General features: G+C 40.7%; 1 protein-coding gene across 2 annotated transcripts in view; it reads left to right on the plus strand.

Annotated features, from left to right (window-relative positions):
- Positions 1 to 20,061, plus strand: part of AKAP10 (A-kinase anchoring protein 10) — an 83,110-nt gene that overhangs the window by 19,841 nt on the left and 43,208 nt on the right. For both annotated transcript variants that reach the window (XM_015558374.1, XM_015558375.1), the window contains exon 5: positions 12,927 to 13,025. In XM_015558374.1, the coding sequence (XP_015413860.1) occupies positions 12,927 to 13,025 (99 nt within the window). The remainder of the gene's footprint in view (positions 1 to 12,926; positions 13,026 to 20,061) is intronic.

A 20,061-nucleotide genomic window follows, 5' to 3' on the forward strand; every position in this document is an offset into this window, starting at 1 on the left:
ATTTGTGACATGTTTCTTTGTCTCCGCATTTTGGCTGCTTCCCTGTGTTTGTTTCTATGTATTGGGCATAGCTGCTATGTCTCCTTGAGTTGCTAGAGTGGCCTTGTGTAGTAGGTGTTTTATAGGCCCAGTGGCTCAGCCTCCCCAGTCACCTGAGCTGGGAGCTCAAGGTGCACCCCTTTGTGGGCTGTGAATACAGTCTTGTTGTAGTTGAGACTTGATTGTTGTTGGTGTCACTAGGAGGAATTGACCTCCATGCCAGTTGGCAGTGAGGACCAACTGTAACTACAGTGGGAGAGCTGGTGTACAGGAGACACCTTATGGAGCTTCAGTGGGACTTTAGTTCTTAGTGAGTGTGCCCCTTGAGTGTGTTGCTAATGGATATGTAGAGTTGTAATCTGGTATAGTCTGACACTGACCACTGGGTACAGTGGCTGTTGGGTCTCCAGGGGGTTGCAAAGTCAGCCACTGCCTGGGGATACCCAGCAGGAGCTACACAGAGATCTGAAGATTCCTCATATTTGTATCAGGTTTGGAAGTGCCCAGATGAGGCCCAGTTGTGAAGCAAGGCAGGTTGGTGCTAGTGCAGGATCTTGGGCCTTTTATTGATAGGTTTGGGGCTCCTGTTCTGTATTTTAGTGTAATTTTTATGTGGTTGTGGGAGTCGGCAAGTTCAGGTATTTACCTATGCTGCCACCTTCAAATCTCCTTATCTTTCCAATGTATTATAAGCTTGCTAAGGGCAGGAATAATATATCTATTGTCTTTGTTTCCCCAGCAATTGGCAAGTTCAGTGCCTAGAACTCAGTGGAAGTTTATGGAATAAATTTAGACACGCAAACCTTGTCCAGCTGCTGCTTGTTTGAAAGATTTTAGCCTGAGCAAGGACAGACCATTCATATGCAAAAGCCGCTGCACAGAGCTTGGGTGGGGTTGTAAATTGGATGAGGCCAAGTCTTAGGGAATCACCAGGGCCAGAGAAAGCAAAAATGGCTGCCAGTCAGCCCTGTGACTGGGTAGGTCCCAGCATAGGAACAATGATCTCTGTGAGCACCTTCATCTGGGAGAAAGCTCCCCACCCAAGTTCCTGCCCCAGTGTCAGACAATCCAGTTCCTCCTTGTATGTGTATGTTCCCCACATACCTCTGGTATGTTCTCAGAGCCTCACCCTGGTGCTGGCGCTCAGAGGAAGCAGGACCTTGTAAGTTTAGTACATGGTGCCAGCCTTTTTAAAGGAACAGCTGGGTCTCCAGCAGCCTCTGTGTCATTGAGCCCCAATTCGTACTAGTTTTTACAGCCTGCAGTTCTTACTGCCTGTAGGGACTTCTTTTCCCAGCTCTGGGACCCTGTGCTGGGGGTCTGGTGTGGGCCTGGGACCCCTTGCTCCTCTGGACAGCCTCTGCAGAGATGATCTCCCTCCCAATTAAAAAAGCGGCACACATGTGTGCAGGACCAGCCCATTCTGCAACTCAGCACCTCCTACCAGTGTCAGCGTGCTTTTTTCTTTACTTCTCTAGTTGTAGGACTTCCATTCAGCCAGTTTTCAGGCAGTTCTGAATGATGGTTGTTCTGTATTTTATTGCAATGTTGATGTGGTTGTGGGAGGTGGTGAATGTTTATCTACACAACCATCTTGGTTCTCCCTAAAAATTTTTTTTTAATATATTTTTTATTGATTAAGATATTACATATGTGTCCTGTTGGTTCATGAATTGATGCTTAACCATTGACCCACACGCGTCAGGCCCGCTTTCATTTCTGATGTTGGTAATTTTATCTTTTTTTTTCTTTGTAAGTATGTATAGGGATTTATTTGTACTTTTGAGAATTAGCTTTTGACTTGACATGTTCTGTTTTTCTGTTCTCAATTTCATGATTTTTTAACAAAATTCTCACCCAAGGATGTTTTTTTTTTATTGATTTTTTAGAGAGAGGGAGAGAGAAAGAGAGAAGGAAACATTGATGCAAGAGAAACATCGATCGGTTGCCTCCATACTCACTCTGACTGGGCGTCAAACCCACAACCTATATATGTGCCCTGACTGTTAATTGAACTCGCAACCTTTTAGTGTACCAGAAACTCTGCAACCAATTGAGCCACCTGGCCAGGGCCAATTTCATGAGTATTATGCTCTATATTTTTCCTTTTCCCTTTCTTGCTTTGGATTTATTTTATTTTTATAGTTTTTTAAGAAAACTTAGATTGCTGATTTGAGAATTTTCTTTTTTACGATAATCATTTAATGGTATAAATTTCCTTCTAACCACTGCTTTAGGTACAGCCCACACTGTACCTGAATATTGCAAAATAGTCAGATATTTTGAACTAAGGAAAAATCAAATGTCTCATTTCCCTTGGTTCTTACCTTTTGCCCATGTATTTAGAAATATGTTGAGAGGATCCAAGATGGCATCAGAGGAGGTGGGAGTTACACTCACCTCTTCCCAGGACCAAACTGGAGTTACAACTAAAATATAGAACAGTCAACATGAATAACCAAATGAATACTAGCTGAACAAGTCTCATAACCAAGAATTTATAGAAGAAGCCACATCAAGACTAGTAGGAAGAGTGAAGATGTGTGAAATGTGCTGGCTACAATCCAGTGCCTTCTTAAAGGTTCAGTGCACAGACTCTGATTTGCAGGCACTCATGTAGGGCTCAGGTATAGGGAAGGTGGCTAGGAGTGGACTAGAGTCATGTGAAGAGAGACTGTGTTTATGGCTCTGGGGAGAGAGCTGAAGGGACAGCTTCAGGTTCCTTGTGCTGAGTTTCTCTCCCACACCACAGGTGCCACCTTTACTGGGTCAAGCACTCCCCGTCATATGGCATTATCCTTGGTGAAGGCAATAGCCCCACTCTCCCAACTCCCTGTTGCCCTGCCAAGCAGAGCTCATGTCCTGTAGAGGCATTAGCTACCTGGACCCCTGGTATAGAGGTCTGGGCAGACTCAAGGTGTCACAGACTGAGTTATATTACTCTGGATTGAGGGGCCATCCCCAATCCCTCCAGGAGCCTGATTAGCTCTCCCTCCATCCCCATTGGAGATCTACTAGCTTTACCCTTTTGACTCCCAAGGCCATGCTTGCAAGCTTGAGTTCTCGAGGCACTCCAGACAGAATCTTAGACAGACTGAGTTGTGTTGCTCTAAGGTAGGGTTCAATTTTCTGTTGTTTTCCTGACCCATTCAGAGCCCTACCTTTACATGGCCAAATCTTGATATCTTAGGGCATGATAAACTCTGTTGGTCTCACCCTGACAACTTCCCGAGACTCTGCCCACCACAGAGGTTAGCGGGTATGTGGTGGATGGCATCTGGCCTTTGTGTATCTTGGGACTTTTGCAGAGTAACCTCAAACCTAGCATTGGCACCGAGTTTGAACCTGAATCAATTTGGTGATGACTGCCCACCCCTACCTGGTGACTCATTGAGAACCTACCTCATGTACTGGTAGAGGCTCTTTTAGTGACTGAGTTTTAAATAGGCAGCTGGCAGACAGAAGCAGATGGAGATCTTGGGGTGCCTTAAAACTTTTGCTGAGCTGCAGGTGGAAGCAGGATTTGGTGTACAGCTTGGCCCTTCCACACACACCAAGGCCCAGCAGAGGTAGCTACAAAACTGGATTGCTTTGTAGCTCAAAATAGGTTTCTCAGGGCTAGTCCCAGGCAGTGTATGACTTTGACCTGCATTGAGTCTTTGCCAAGAGGCCCCAGAACCAACACACCCTGTGGTGGACTTCAGACAACATCAGAGCAGGACCCAGTTTTCTCCACAAAAGGCACATCCAAAGGGAGATCTCAAAGGCACCAAACTCCCCCTCCTTCCCGCCCCCCACCCCCCCAATTCAAATTCTGCTTCATGTGGTCCACACCCATACAGCAGCTCATACACTGTGGTTGGGGTAGGTCAAGCCATCACAGTCAAGCCAGCCTGAGGTTCAACCCTTTGTAGGGTCAGCCAAACAGTAATCAAGACTCAATTACAACAGGGGGGCCCACATAACCTACACAAAGTACAATCCTGGAGCACCATATCAGGTGATCAGGAAGACTGTGTCTCTGGGTCCCATAGAACACCTTCCAGATAAGGCCACACTACCAAGACTGGGAGACGTAGCAGATCTACCCAATATGCAAAAACAAACACACAGAGATAGCCAAGATGGAAAGAGAAAGAAACAGGCCCCAAATGAAAGAACACGAGAAGTCTCCAGGAAAAGAACTAAGTGAAATGGAGGCAGGCAGTCTACCAATATAGATTTCAACCCAGTGGTTATAAGGATGCTCAAGGAAGTTAGTGAAACTTCAACAGAATAAAAATGGACATAAAAACCATAAAAAAAACCCAGTGAGAAATGTAGAAAACAATATCTGAAATGAAAAACATACTAGGAGGAATCATCAGTAGGTTAGATGAAATAGAAGATCAAATCAGTGATTAGGAAGACAAGGAAGCAGAAAACACTGATCAAAGCCAAAGGAAAAAAGAATGTAAAAAATGAATTTAGTGTAAGGCCTTTGGGACAACATCAAACATAACAATATCCACATCATAGGCTCACCAGAAGGAGAAGAGAAATCAAGGGATTGAGAATCTATCTGAAGAAATAATGACTGAAAATTTCCCTAACCTGACGAAGGAAAAGGACACACATGTCTGGGAATAGCAGAGAGTTCCAAACACGATGAACCTAAGGAGATCCACACTAAGACATATCATAATTAAAATGTTAAAGTTTGCCCTAGCTGGTTTTGCTCAATGGATAGAGCTCAGGCCTGGGGACCAAAGGGTCCCTGGTTTGATTCTGGTCAAGGGCATGTATCTTGGTTGCAGGCTCCTCCCGGCCTTGGCCCCGGCTCTGGTCAGGACTCATGGAGAAGACAACCAGTCGATGTGTTTCTCTCATATCAATGTTTCTCTCTTTCTTCCACTCTCCCTAAAAATCAATGAAAAAATATCCTCGGGCGTAGCTCAGTAGTTGAGCGTCAGTCTATGAACCAGAAGTTCATTGGTTTGATTTCCAGTCTGGGCACATGCCTGAGTTGCAGACTTGATACCCAGTGTGGAGCGTGCAGGAGGCAGTGGATCAATGAGTCTCATCATCGATGTTTCTATCTCTCCCTCTTGTTTCCTCTCTAAAATCCATCAATCAGTCAATCAATAAAATTGGAGGAGAAATAGAGCTTCCCAGAGAAGAAAACACTAAAGAAAAAAGGTCATTACCACCAAAGCAGCATTACAAGAAATGTTAAAGGGACTTTTAACTTCAAGAAGAAAAAAAGCTGGCCTCCTGGTGCTTACCACAGGCTGTGTGCTTACACTGACTGTACAGAAATAGGAGGCAGAGTAAACTCACACCATAAACACCTCAGCTCAGGCTCTTTGCCTGGTCTGTATTGTGAAGGGGGAGACATTTAAAAAAAGAAAGAAAGAAAAAAGCTGAAAAAAAGAACATAGTTATAAAGAATAAAATGGCAAGAAATATACACTTATCAATAATCACTTTAAATGTAAATGACTAAATGCTTCAATCAAAAACATGGGTGGAGTAGCTGAATGGATAAGAAAACAATACCCATATATATGTGCTGTCTATAGGAGACCTACCTCAGAACAAAAGACACACACAGATTGAAAGTAAAGGGTTGAAAAAGATATTTCAAATAAATGATAAAGGAAAAAGAAGTTGGGGTACAAATACATCAGACATAATAGGCTTTAAAACAAAGGAAATATTAAGAGACAAGGACACTACATAATGACAAAGCAAGGAATGCAACAAGAGAATATAACTTGTAAATATTTATGCAGCCAGTATATGAGCACCTAAATATATAAAGCAAGTCTTGGACATAAAGGGAGAGATCAACAGTAATACAGTCATAGTAGGAGATTTTAACACCCCATTGACATCAGTGGATTTTAACACCCCATTTACAGGCAGAAAATCAAGGAAACAGCACCCTTAAATGACTTACTAGGCCAGATGTATTTAATTGACATTTTTAGAGCATCCACCCCAAAGTAGCAGAATATACATTCTTTGCAAGTGTACATGGAACTTTTTCCAAAATAGACCACATGTTAGGCCACAAAACAAATCTAAACTTAAGATTAAAATCATATCAAGCATGTTCTCTGACCATAATAGTATGAATTTAGAAATCGATTACAAGAAAAAAACCTGAAAAACACACAAACACATGAAGGATAAATAATGTTATTGAACAATGAATGGCTCAACAATTAGATCAAGAAACAAATCAAAAGATACCTTGAGACAAAGCAAAATAAAACCACTGCAACCCCAAATTGATGGGCCTCAGCAAAAGCAGTTCTAAAAGTGAAATTCATAGCATTACAGAAATAAAAAAAAGTCAAACAATCTTACCAAATGAACCAGAAAAAACAACAAAGCCCAAAATGAGTATAAGAAAGGAAATAATAAAGATCAGAGTGAAATAAACAAATTATAGAGTCTAACAAAAATGATATAAAATATCAATGAAACCAAGAGCTGGTTCCTTGAAAAGATAAACAAGATTGATAAACTTTTCATCACTCATCAAAGGAAAAAAAGAGGATTCAAGTAAATGATACCAGAAATGAAAGAGAAGTAACACCTGATATTTTGGAAACACAAAGGATTAGCCTATATAATAAAAGGCTAATATACAAATCAACCGAATGGAGGAACAATCGGTTGCTATGATGCACACTGACTACCGGGGGTAGATGCTCAATGCAGGAGCTACCCCCTGGTGGTCAGTGTGCTCCCACACGGCGAGCGCCCCTCACCCAGAAGCCCTGAGCTGGGCTCACAGCTGGCAAGTGCAGTGGCAGTGGTAGGAGCCTCTCCCACCTCCATGGCAGCACTAAGGATGTCTGACTGATGGGTTTAGGCCCGCTCCCCATGGGGAGTAGGCCTAAGCCCGTCAGTCGGACATCCCCCGAGGGCTCCTGGACTGTGAGAGAGCGCAGGCCAGGCTGAGGGAACCCCCTGAGTGCATGAATTTTGTGCACCGGGCCTCTAGTAAGAAAATGATGTTAATCATTTTCTGTGGCCGAGTGGCTCGGTTGGTTGGAGCGTCGTCTGGTACACCAAAAAGTTAAGGGTCCAATTCTCGGTTGGGTCATGTATGTGAGGCAGCTGGTTGGTGCTACTCTCTCACGTTCTCTCCCACTTTCTTCCTTTCTCTCTGAAAATCAATTTCAAAAACGTATGCATGGGTGATAATTATTTTAGGAGTGTGGCAAATTTAAAAATAGGAAATATGATGACAAATTGAATAATCTGGAGGAAATGAATAAAGTTCCAGAAACATACAATCTTCTGAGTCAAGAAGAAGCAGAAAATCTAGAGCAGTAATAAAATAAAAACTGTCCTGGACCAGATGGCTTCACAAGTGAATTTCACTAAACTTTCAAAGATCCTATTCTCAAACTATTACAAAAACTCAATAGGAGGGAAGACTCCCAAGTTTATTTTACGAGAGCAACAGTAAAGAAAAAAGATACAGAAAGCAATTTATAGGCCAGTGTCCCTGTTGATCATAGATGCAAAGATCTTCAACAAAATATTAGCACACTGAATTCAGCAATACAGTAAGAAATGCATACAGCATGACCAAGTAGGATTTATTCTTGGGCTGCAAAGTTGGTACAATATTTGCAAATCAATTACATGAAATGTTGAAAGGTATTCCAGTGGTTCTGAATGATGGTTGTTCTAGTCTTGGTCCTGGCCAGTGGACGGGTCATAGTTTGGTTCTCAAACCCTTGGAGAATGATCGATCTTATAGTCAGGTTTATGTGTGCTCAGCTCAGGGGTGAGCTCAAGAGATCACACACAACTTTTTAAGCTTTCATGAACTCACTCCTTTCTGTGATTTGACATTTTTTGTTGGTGTTGTTCCTAAGGACACCACCTTCCTGGTGGTTTGGCTGGAAAGCTAGGGCTTTTGTTTCCTTATACTTCAACACATTTTTCACAACTGTGTCAGCCTCTTTGGCCATACTGCAAGTGTGTAAAGGATAAAAGAAATGGGGATTCTCCTCTTTTTACTTGGAACTAAATTTTTTCTGTCAAAGAATAAGGTTTTGAGAGCTTTGGGAGCTGCCTGGGCTGCTGTCATTGCCTCCATTGCTACACTGGTATTGTTTGGGGCCAAAAAGCCCAAGGGATTGACTTCCTCCACTCTCCTTACCCATAGGAGCTCCGTTTCCTGCTTCTTAGACCAGAAACAGAAGGCTTCTCTGGAGCTTTTTCTTGGTGCATCTGGGCGCCACTTTAACTTTTGAGTCCAGACTGGAGACACTGGGAAACTTGCCTCCAGTATGGCGGTACTTCGAGTTCTGGTTTCCATTTCCCATCTGCCTGCTGCCATTTATGTTTTCAGATTCTCATAGACATTTCTCCAGTGTTTTTAGTTGCATTCTGTGGGAGAAATGGAGTGGAGTGTGCTTATTTCATCTTGACCTACTTTGTATTTCAAATCAAATCAAAGGATAATTTTTTTATATGGATTTGCATTTTTCACCCGAGAAATCAAATACATTAGATAGATGCTGGTTTAATGCTTGCCTCTAGTGGTTCCTATTTTAATTGTATTAAAACCTTGAGCTATAGAAGGTGGCCATATATTAACATCTCATATTTATTCTTAAGCCTTTTCTGGAGCCTAGAAATTCCTAGTTTTCTCCTGGTTCCAGCTCTCATTTTTAATAAAGAATAGAAAGTCTCTTTTTAAAAAATATATATTTTTATTGATTTCAGAGAGGAAGGGAGAGAGAGATAGAAACATCAATGATGAGAGAGACTCATTGATTGGCTGCTTCCTGCATGCCCCCTACTGGGGATCAAGCCCACAACCCAGGCATGTGCCCTGACCGGAATTAAACCCAGGACCCTTCAGTCTGCAGGTCAATGCTCTATCCACTGAGCCAAACCAGCTAGGGCGAAAGTCACTTTCTTGAATAAACCTTTTTATATTTGCACATATCACTCAGTTGGCCTTGGGTTTTCTGAATTTGTCCTTGTAACTTCTTTTACCAGTGAAGGGATTTGTAATGATCTACTGTTTTTGTAACTGAAGATCAATACTAAGAACTCAAAAGCAATGTATAGTTTCATTTGAGTAACTTTTTTTAGGATATACTGATGTTTTATACTTCCTTTAAATAGATGCTACGTTTTAGGATATTCATTCATTGTAGGAGAGGTTAACAAAATAATTTCTTCTGAGCTGAGTTGACTTTTCAGAAATGTATTGATTTTGTATTTTGCTAATACACATTCTCCTTAATAGCCACTTAGTTGGCTGACTAATGTATGGTCGTTAGGAATACGCTTGCATGCTCCTTGTGCTGGAGCTTCATTTCCTTTGTTATCTTCTCTACTTTAAGTTGTCTTTATCATAAGACATCTTCCGTCTGACTACAGAAAAATTCCTGACCTCAGGGTTTTTTTGTTTTGTTTCATAAAGGTGCTGCTAATAGACCCTGGCCAGGTAGCTCAGTTTTTTGAGAGCACTATCCTGATACACCAAGGTTGTGGGATCAAAACTTGGTCAGGGCACATACAAGAATCAACCAATGAATACATAAGTAACTGGAACAACAAATCAATGTTTTATCTCTCTGTAAAAATCAATAATTAGCCGTAACTGGTTTGGCTCAGTGGATAGAGCATCGGCCTAGGTTTGATTCCAGTCAGGGTCACATGCCTGGGTTGTGGGCTTGATCCCCAGTAGGGGGCATGCAGGAAGCAGCTGATCAATGATTCTCTCTCATCATTGATGTTTCTGTCTCTCTCTCCCTTCCTCTCTGAAATCAATAAAAATATTTTTTTAAAAAAAGAAATTTTCTATTCTTTATTAAAAATGATTAAACTTGATTCTCTCTCATCATTGATGTTTCTCTTTCTCCTCTCCCTTCCTCTCTGAACTATAAATAAATTAATAATTCAATGATTAAACATTTTTAAAAAGATACTGTTGCTAATAATTTAAAATAGAAAAAATGTAATATATGAGGTAAATTTAATCTTTCAATAGATATTTTTGGTAAGTTTATTCTTTCAAAAATATTTATTAAGCACCTATTATGTAATACCAGATACCAAGGGTGCAAAAATAAATGAAATTTCACAGATTGGACATTCAGGAAAATTTTTGACCATTGCATGAAGTATAGTCCAGAGAACTTCTGGATCCAGAAAAAGGGTAGTGAAATCTCGTTCTGTGTTTCTGAAATAAAATATTTTATTTATGGATATCAAAATGTCTTTTAATGAATTTAATTCCCAGAAATGTGCTTAAAAATATGTAAAACTTTGTACCTAATCTTAGAGGAAAAGCTTTTAGTTTCTCACCACTGAGTATGATGTTAGCTGGGAGATTATATATGGCCTTTATTGTGTTGCGGTAATTTCCTTCTAGTCCTAGTGTGTTGAGAGTTTTAAATTATGAAAAGAGTATTGCATTTTGTCACATGCTTTTTCTGTATCTGTTGAGTTGATCATGTGATTCCTGTTTTTTTTAAGATGTTTTATTGAAATTTTTAAGAGAGCAAGAGAGAGAAACATCAGTGTGAGCGTGCAACATGTCAGCTGCCTCCTGCACAACCCCCACTACCGCGATTGAATCCGCAACCTGGTTATGTGCCCTGACCAGGAATCAAACCTGCCTTTTGGTGTATGGGACAATGCTCAACCAACTGAGCCACACCAGCCAGGGTAGTAATAATCTGTTTTAAACTGATAACAACTTAACTTTAATCACATACAAAAACTCTATGCTTTTACTTCTCTCTGGTCCCCTCCTCACTCCAGCATTTTTTGACTCAAATAAATAATTTTAATGTTTTGTATATAAGTTTCTTTTCTATAAAAATGGGAATAAGCTATTCTGCTAACCCACAGGTTCTCAAAGTGTGGTTGCACACCTACGAGGGTCCCTGAGACATTTTCAAGGGATCCATATGATCGAAATGATTTCTACAACAATTCTAAGATGTTATTTGTCTTTCAAAAAATATTTTTTTTTATTTATTTACTTATCAATTTTGTACTGGCTACCATGTTATTTGTTTTCTTTTTACATATATATATTATTTTATTGATTTCAGAGAGAAAGGGAGAGACAGACAGAAACATCAATGATGATAGAGAATCATTGATTGGCTGCCTCCTGCACTTCCTCCCTCCTCCTCAGGGATCAAACCCACAACCCAGGCATGTGCCCTGACTGGGAATTGAACCGTGACTTCCTAGTCCATAGGGCAGTACTCAACCACTGAGCCACGCCTGCCAGGTTGTCTTTTGACTCTGTTAACATTTGCAACAGTGGTGGGAAGGCAGCTGTGGGAAGACCTGCTGGCATTGAACCACATTGTACTAGTGGTCACTGTGCTGCCACATACTCTTAGGAAAACGGAGTGCCACCTTCATTCACGGTGTCTTTGGAGAAGTAGATAATTTTATTAAATCTAAACCCTGTTTAATATGTGTGATGTGGGAAATATGCAGAAGCACTTGTGCATACTGAAGCATACACTTGTGGTAAGGTAAAACACGTGTAGTTGGTTGTTTTTGTGAGTTAAAGTAGCTGCTTTTTAATGGAATACAATTTTTACTTGTAAGAATGACTATTGTCAAACAACAGTTATTCAGACTTGGATGTTTGGCAGACATTTTCTTGGGAATGAATGGAGTAAACTTGTTATTCAAGAAGAACAACTGACAGTATTTGTTGCCTAATGGTAAAAATTAAAGCTTTTTAAGTGAAAATTAGAATTTTGGAAAGTTTGTATTCACCACTGTGTACTTTGACAGTTTTGAAGAGTGTTCCAGCAAGATCATTGGTGATGCTAATGATGTGATTTCTTTTCTACCCTATATGATGCAATGTTTCAATATTTGGGAAATCTGCATAAGCCAGTAAACCAATATTTTCCAAAATATTTGGAAATATATGATGTTACAAAATTATGAGTAAAAGACCAGTGGATTTTAATATCTAGACATAAAACATAAACAAAAGCTCATTAGGGTCCTCAATAATTTTTAAGTTATCAAAGTCCTGAGAATATGAAGTTTGAGATTCATTGTTTTAACATTAAAGGGTGTTTTTTTTTAAATGTATTTTATTGATTTTCTACAGACAGGAAGGGAGAGGAATAGAGAGTTAGAAACATCGATGAGTGAGAAACATCGATCAGCTGCCTCCTGCACACCCCCCACTGGGGATGTGCCCGCAACCAAGGTACATGCCCTTGACTGGAATCGAACCTGGGACCCTTCAGTCCACAGGCCAACGCTCTATCCACTGAGCCAAACTAGTTAGGGCAACATTAAAGGGTTTTAAAGGTCAAATGAATGTAATATTCATGAATATTAAATCATTTGTAAAATATTTTAAATGTAGATTTAGAAATAATTTTTGAGCTCCTACTGTTATATTGCTATGCAAATCCTTCAAGCTCAGACTTTGAAGAAGAGACCTAGAAAGAGAACATGCATGCATCATTGCTATTGAGGAGCTTGTTCGCTTAGATGAGGAGTAGGGAATTCACATATAATTCCTTTGTTCCACAAACCAAATAGTGAAAAAGTGATAATATGATGAGGCTTGTTTTGTCCTAAATATACTTTTACTAGTATATATGCTTATATTTGTAATATATATGTATGCATACACACATACTTCTCTGTGGATCGAACCCGCAACTAAGGCATGTGACCTGACCGAGAGAAGACCCATGACCTCTTGGATCATAGGTGTGTGTGTGTGTGTGTACACGTGCACGCGCACATGCATGTATGCTTGGGCTCACAGCAAACCTAAGCCCTGCTGTTCATGAATATAGTCCATTATTGTTCAAGTTTCATTTTGGTTTTTGAAGTTTTCCCTTCTTCCCTTGCAGGTATAGAACAAGATGCAGTGAATACTTTTACCAAATATATATCTCCAGATGCTGCTAAACCAATACCTATTACAGAAGCAATGAGAAATGATATCATAGGTAAGCAGTGCTTAAAGTTACGGCCAAAAAAAAGTTGCCGGTTTTTGGTTTTTGATTAAGAGAATTTTTTATGAACATGGAATTTAATATACCCTTTCCTAGTTTGTTTTCAGATATCTGGCTGTGGCTCACTCACAAACTTTCTCTCATATGTTAGACCAAATTCTTAGACTTTGATTTGAATAACAACAGCAAGAACAATAATATCACACATTTATTGAGTATTTATTGTGTCCCAGACAATATTCTAAGTAATTCTCACAGATAAACTCATTTACTCTTCTAAAGAATCTTGCAGCCGTAGCCGGTTTGGCTCAGTGGATAGAGTATTGGCCTGTGGACTGAAGGGTCCCGGGTTCGATTCCTATCCAGGGCACATGCCAGGGTTGCCAACTTGATCCCCAGTAGGGGGTGTGCAGGAGACCGCCAATCAATGATTCTCTCTCATCAATGATGTTTCTATCTCTCTATCCCTCTCCCTTCTCTAAAATCAATAAAGATGTATTTTTTTAAAGGAATCTTGCAGCATAAATATAGTTGTCCTATATAATAAAAGCCTAATATGCAAGTTGTCCCCTTGACTTGGAGTTCAGTTGGGTGTTTGACCAGGGGGGAGGGGCCAGCTGGCCAACTGCCTGTGGTTCCTCCCCACAGCTGGCCTGGTCCGATTGGCTCCAATCGGGGTGGGCCAGCCAGACCCAACCTGTGCACGAATTTGTGCACTGGGCTTCTATTTGTTTTATAAATGAGGAAACTGAAACATGGAGGGTAAGTAGTTTTCCTAATTTAGTAGAGCTCAGACATGGCAGCGGGATTTGAAACCAGACCCCCACATGTTAAGTAGTATGGTGCTTGGCAGTGTTTTTCAAACTGTGTATTGCGATCAATCTCTTTCCTCATCCCATTGCCAAAAAAAATACTAGAATAGAAAAATCAAAATCCTTCATTATAGTATGGCTAAAGAAACATCATTTCAGGAAATTATTTCCATTGCGTGTGTGTGTATGTGTGTGTGTGTGTGTGTGTGTGTGTGTACTGAGCCACATAAATATGTTGCTCTGTAAACCATAGTAAAAAAAAAGTTTGGAAGCCTTACTGTGTTGCATCAGCAAGGCTTGGATGTACTTGTAATCACAGACAAAAGTAGTTCATTTATTCGTTGAACAAATATATTCCCATCAAGTCCTAGTAGTAAGTTTTGTATATTTTTTTATTTTATTGATTTTTTACAGAGAGGAAGGGAGAGGGACAGAGAGTTAGAAACATCAATGAGAGAGAAACATTGATCAGCTGCCTCCTGCACACCCCCTACTGGGATGTGCCTGCAACAAGGTACATGCCCTTGACTGGAATCAAACCCGGGACCCTTCAGTCCACAGGCCAATGCTCTATCCACTGAGCCAAACCGGTCAGGGCCAAGTTTGTATTTTTATTACCAAAAATTGATACTTGTGATTTATGAAATAGAGCATGTTATTCTGTTCCAAGCAGATTCTTCCCAGTGTGAGGCTCTTTCAGTCTTTACTGTAGGTCCTTTGCAGTCACTCATTTTTGGAGACAGCAACACCTCCTCCAGTCGCAGCTGTGGCTCTTACTTGGCCTACCATACTTTCTAGCGAACAACTGTTGGGTATTTTGGGGTCCATCAGATGCCCGCATTGTTTTCCCTTTCTTTCTCCCACACAGATTCCTCTAACACAGGTCTTTTTTTTTTTTTTTTAAATATATTTTATTGATTTTTTACAGAGAGGAAGGGAGAGAGATAGAGAGTTAGAAACATCGATGAGAGAGAAACATCGATCAGCTGCCTCCTGCACATCTCCCACTGGGAATGTGCCCGCAACCCAGGTATATGCCCTTGACCGGAATCGAACCTGGGACCTTTCAGTCCGCAGGCTGATGCTCTATCCACTGAGCCAAACCGGTTTTGGCCTCTAACACAGGTCTTAATGACTCTTGGTGATCTGTCCTTATCTGCTTATATTTTGGGATTTTCCACCCAGTTTTATTGCAGAGTTGTCATGGCATTTTAGTTTTTCTGTGTAGTTCCTTTGTCTATTTTTATGTAGGAATTTGTTGCTCCCATCTTCCAGACTTCCCTAGACTGACTTTTTCTAATAATACAACTGGGGTGTCTTACCTGATTAGAATTTGACTGTTTAAGGGATTGGTTGGCTAGTGATTCCTTAGGAGGTTTGTTTGTACCAGTTGATAACCAGGCTGGGGTAGGGAGAAAAGGAAGGAGTTTTGAACCAAGTAAAACATTTGAAACGAAATGTCATTGCAATTCTAATTTTCCTTCTCTTAAACTTTATCAAATTAATGATGTAATCCCATGAGGGGGAAAATCTTCTGAAGGATCAAGGGATCTGAGAAAGTTTCCATTCAGTGTCTGTTATGCATTTTTAGATGTTAATTATATATATATATCTTTATAGAGCAGTCACTTTTACTTTTTGAAATTCATTCTTCTGAATCCTGTCCTAATTATTTGTCTCCTGTTTCAGGTGGAATATTTTAATATAGCTGTATGTTAAGTTATCATTTGAAGAAGTCCGCACTTGAGCTATTATTATTCTGTGTTGCACCAGCCTAATTTTATTGTTAATGTTAACAGTGGGTTTTTGATGTTGCTATCTAATTACTCTGTCTTTATGTAGGGATTCAGAATAACACCAAAACTATACTACCACAGCCTCTTCTGTTTTCCACAAATCCTTGAAGTTGTCAAATATCTTTATTATTTTTTTATCTTCACCTGAAGATATTTTTTCCATTGCTTTTCAGAGAGTGGAGGGGAAAGGGAGAGACACGACTGGTTGCCTCCCGCACAAGCTTCAATGGGATGGAGTGGGAGTGGGTAGTGAACCCGCAACCCAGGTATGTGTTTTTGATCGATAATTGAACCCCCAACCTTTCAGTGCACAGACTGACACTCTAACCACTGAGCAACACTAGCCAGGCAAGTTGTAGAATTTTAAAAAAACTTTGAAGGTACAGCTGACAGAATTTGCTATTAGTTTGGAAGTGAGTGGTGTGAGAGGAAAGAACGAATCAAGCATGACTGAGCACCTGGGAGAGTGGAGTTGCCATTTATAAGATGTGGGGAAAATCAGGAGTTTGGGTTTTAGACATCCAAATGGCAGTTGGACATCAGCATTAGGAGTTCATGAGAGAGGTCCAGGTTGTGGAGATTTATGTTTGAAAATATCAGCATAAATGGGTTCAGGGTCATGAAACTGGATTACCATCGTATTGAGTGTAATGAGTGAAGACAAGAGGTCTAAGGACCAAATTCTGGGACAGGCGTAACATTTAGAGTCTGTGAGATGAAGAAGAACTAGCAAAGTGACTAGCCATTAGTATCAAGAGAGAAGTTTTTCCTGGAAGTCAAGTGAAAAATGTTCCTGGGAAAAAGGGAGTGATCAAATGTATTAAATCATGCTGATAGGTTAAGTAAGATGAATAGTGGGAATGGAATGGATTTGGCAACTCTCTGGGCAACTGGGCCACTGGTCAGCTTAATTAGAGTGGACCTTTGGGGGCAGAAACTTAATTGGAGGATCTTAAGAAAGAATGGAAGGAAGAATGAAGACAGCAAAGATGGGCAACTCTTATGAGGCATTTTGCTTTAAAGATGAGCTGAAAGGGGATGTTAAGCCAAGGAAAAATGGTTTTTGTTTTTTATTTTTAAGGTGACATGTTATAAACATACTAGAGGCCCGGTGCACAAAATTCGTGGGGGGTGAGGGCGTCCCATAGCTTGGCCTGCACCCACTCTAATCCAGGACCCCTCGGGGGATGTCCAATTGCCTCTTGCAATCCAGGACCACTGACTCCTAACCACTTGCCTGCCTGCCTGCCTGATCGCCCCTAACCACTCTGCCTCTCAGCCTGATCACCCCTAACTGCCTGCCTGTCTGATTGCCCCTAATTGCTCCCTTACCGGCCTGATTGCCCCTAACTGCTCCCCTGCTGCCCGAATCGCCCCTAATGCCTCTTCCTTGCCCCACACCTGGGACCCAGGATTCCCTCCTCTGGCCAGTCACAGGCACCCGGGACCCAAGATTCCCTCCCTCTGGCCGGCCGCAGGCACCCAGGATCCGGGCTGGCTTCACCTGGGCCGGCCGCAGCTGCAGGGAACTATGGGCGGACGGCTTGTTCCTCTCCTGGGCCGCAGCTTGACTGGTCCCCATTCCTCTCTTGCGAGCTCATTTGTGCCTGGCTGGTCCCCATTCCTCTCTCCCATGTTGAGTGTCTGAGCTATTACAGTGTGATGACCATTTGCATATTAGCTCTTTATTATATAGGAGGAGGATAAGATGTATGATAGCATACAAACAAGTGTAGACTATATATATCGCTGGTGAGAATAAGGCAATAACGAAGAAAATTTTGATGTAGGAGAAAAGGGGGACAGTTGTTGTAGGAAAGAAGTCTTGAAAAAGCAAAAGAGGATGAGGTCCAGTGCTCAAATAGTTACTCAGATAGGAGTGAGGACAGTATATCTGTAGTAACAGGACAGATGGGTAGAGGTGCAGGTTGGTTGATAGATGTGGTGAGAAGTGATAGAAATAATTTTCTGATTGCTTCTGTTTTCTTAGTGAAGTTGGAAGCAAAGTCATCAGCAAAGAGAATAGGGGAAGAGGTGTTAAGACATTCCAGGAGAGAGGGTAAGATGCACCCTGTATTGTCTAGGACCGTGGTCGGCAAACTGTGGCTCGCGAGCCACATGCGGCTCTTTGGCCCCTTGACTGTGGCTCTTCCTAAGCCTTAGGAGTACCTTAATTAAGTTAATAACAATGTACCTACCTATATAGTTTAAGTTTAAAAAATTTGGCTCTTAAAAGAAATTTCAGTCGTTGTACTGTTGATATTTGACTCTGTTGACTAATGAGTTTGCCAACCACTGGGCTAGGAGAATATGAGAGTAAATGGACCAGGAAACTAGTACAATCATTGGTTTCATTAAGGCCCCACTGAGGTCATGAACTTAAAGTGAAACCAGCCATCATGGTTGTATGAGTTTTTTTAGCCATGTTTAAAGTTAGCTAATCAGCCATAAGCGGTTTGGCTCAGTGGATAGAGCGTCGGCCTGCGGACTGAAGGGTCCCACGTTCAATTCCGGTCAAGGGCATATTCCCTGGTTGTGGGCACATCCCCAGTAGGAGGTGTGCAGGAGGCAGCTGATCCATGTTTCTTTCTCATCGATGTTTCTAGCTTTATCCCTCTCCCTTCTTCTCTGTAAAAAATCCATAAAGTATATTTTTAAAAAAATAGCTAATCAGGTTATTGATGTGCCACAGTTTATTTAGGCAGTTCCTAATGTTAGCATATTTTATGTTTTTAAATTTCAATTGAATAACATTTTGATAAACTTTTTATTCAATTTGTTGGGGTGACATTGGTTAGTAAAATTATATAGGTTTCAGGTGCACAATTCTACAACACATCTGCATTTTGTATTATGTGTTCACCATCCCAAGTCAAGTATCCTTCATCACCATTTATCTGCCCAATGCCCTCTTCTGCCTCCCTCATCCTCCTTTCCCTCTGGTAATCACTATGCTGTTGTCTGTGTCTATGAGGGTTGTGTTTTTTTGTGTTTTTTTTTCTTAATACCTTCATGTTTTTCAGCCAGCCCTGCAACCCTCTCCCCTCTGACAGCTGTCAGTCTTTTCTCTGTCCCTGAGTCTGTTTCTGTTTTGTCCATCAGTTTATTTTGTTCATTAGATTCCACATTTGAGTGAAATCATATGGTACTTGTCTTTCTCTGACTGGCTTATTTCACTTAGCATAATGCTCTCCAGGTCCATCCACGCTGTCACAAAGAGTAAGATTTCTTTTTTTTTAACAGACAATTAGTATTCCATTGTGTAAATATACCACAGCTTTTACCCATTCATTCACTGCTAGACACTTGGGCTGCTTCCCGATCTTGGCTATTGTAGATAATGATGCAATAAACAAAGGGTTGCATATAATCTTTCAAATTAGTGTTTTGGATTTCTTCGGATATATTCCCAGAAGTAGAATCACTGTGTCATAGGCAGTTCCGTGTTTAATTTTTTGAGTTATCTCCACACAGTGTTTACTGTGGGTACACCAGTTGGCATTCCCAACAGTGCACAAGTGTTCCCTTTTCTCCACATCTTCACCAACACTTGTTTTTGTTGATTTATTGATGAAAGCCATTCTGCCCAATGGGAGGTGATATCTCATTGTAGTTTTAATTTGCATTTCTCTGATGATTAGTGACATTGAGTATCTTTTCATATGTCTATTGGTCATTTGTGTATCCTCTTTCTTTTTTTAATCTTTATTGTTTAAGGTATTATAGATGTCCCCATTTTTCCCCCCAGTGTCTCTCTCCACCTAGTTCCTTTCCCATCCCAGGCCTTCACCACCCTATTGTCTGTGTCCTTGGGTAATGCATTTATGCATATAAGCTCTTTGGTTATTCTCTCCCCACCCTTCTACCCTTTGAGATTCATTCATCTGTTTCCATGCCTCTGGTTCTGTTTCATTCATCCATTTATTTTGTTCATTAGGTTCCTTGTTTGTTTATTTTGACTTTTAGATTCAATTGTTGATAGATATGTATTTATTGCCATTTTATTGTTCATATTTCTTCCTCTTCCTCTTCTTGCTCTTCTTGCTCTTAAACATTTCATGTAATACTCTTTTGGTGATGATAAACTCTTTTAGCTTTTTCTTGTCTGTGAAGCTCTTTATCTGACCTTCAATTCTAAATAATAGCTTTGCTGTGTAGAGAAATCTTGGTTGTAGGTCTTTGGTCTTTGCTTTTCATCACTTTGAATATTTCTTGCCACTCCTTTCTGGCCTGCAAAGTTTCTGTTGGAAATCAGCTGACAGTAGTGTGGGTGCTCCCTTGTAGGTAACTTAACTGCTTTTCTCTTGCTGCTTTTAAGATTCTCTCTTTGTCTTTAACCCTTGGCATTTTCATTGTAATGTGTCTTGATGTGGGCCTCTTTGGGTTCCTCTTGTTTGGAACTCTCTGGGCTTTCTGAACTTG

The sequence above is a fragment of the Myotis davidii genome, unplaced genomic scaffold (genome assembly GCF_000327345.1).
Source record: "Myotis davidii unplaced genomic scaffold, ASM32734v1 scaffold129, whole genome shotgun sequence".
Classification (NCBI taxonomy): domain Eukaryota; kingdom Metazoa; phylum Chordata; class Mammalia; order Chiroptera; family Vespertilionidae; genus Myotis; species Myotis davidii.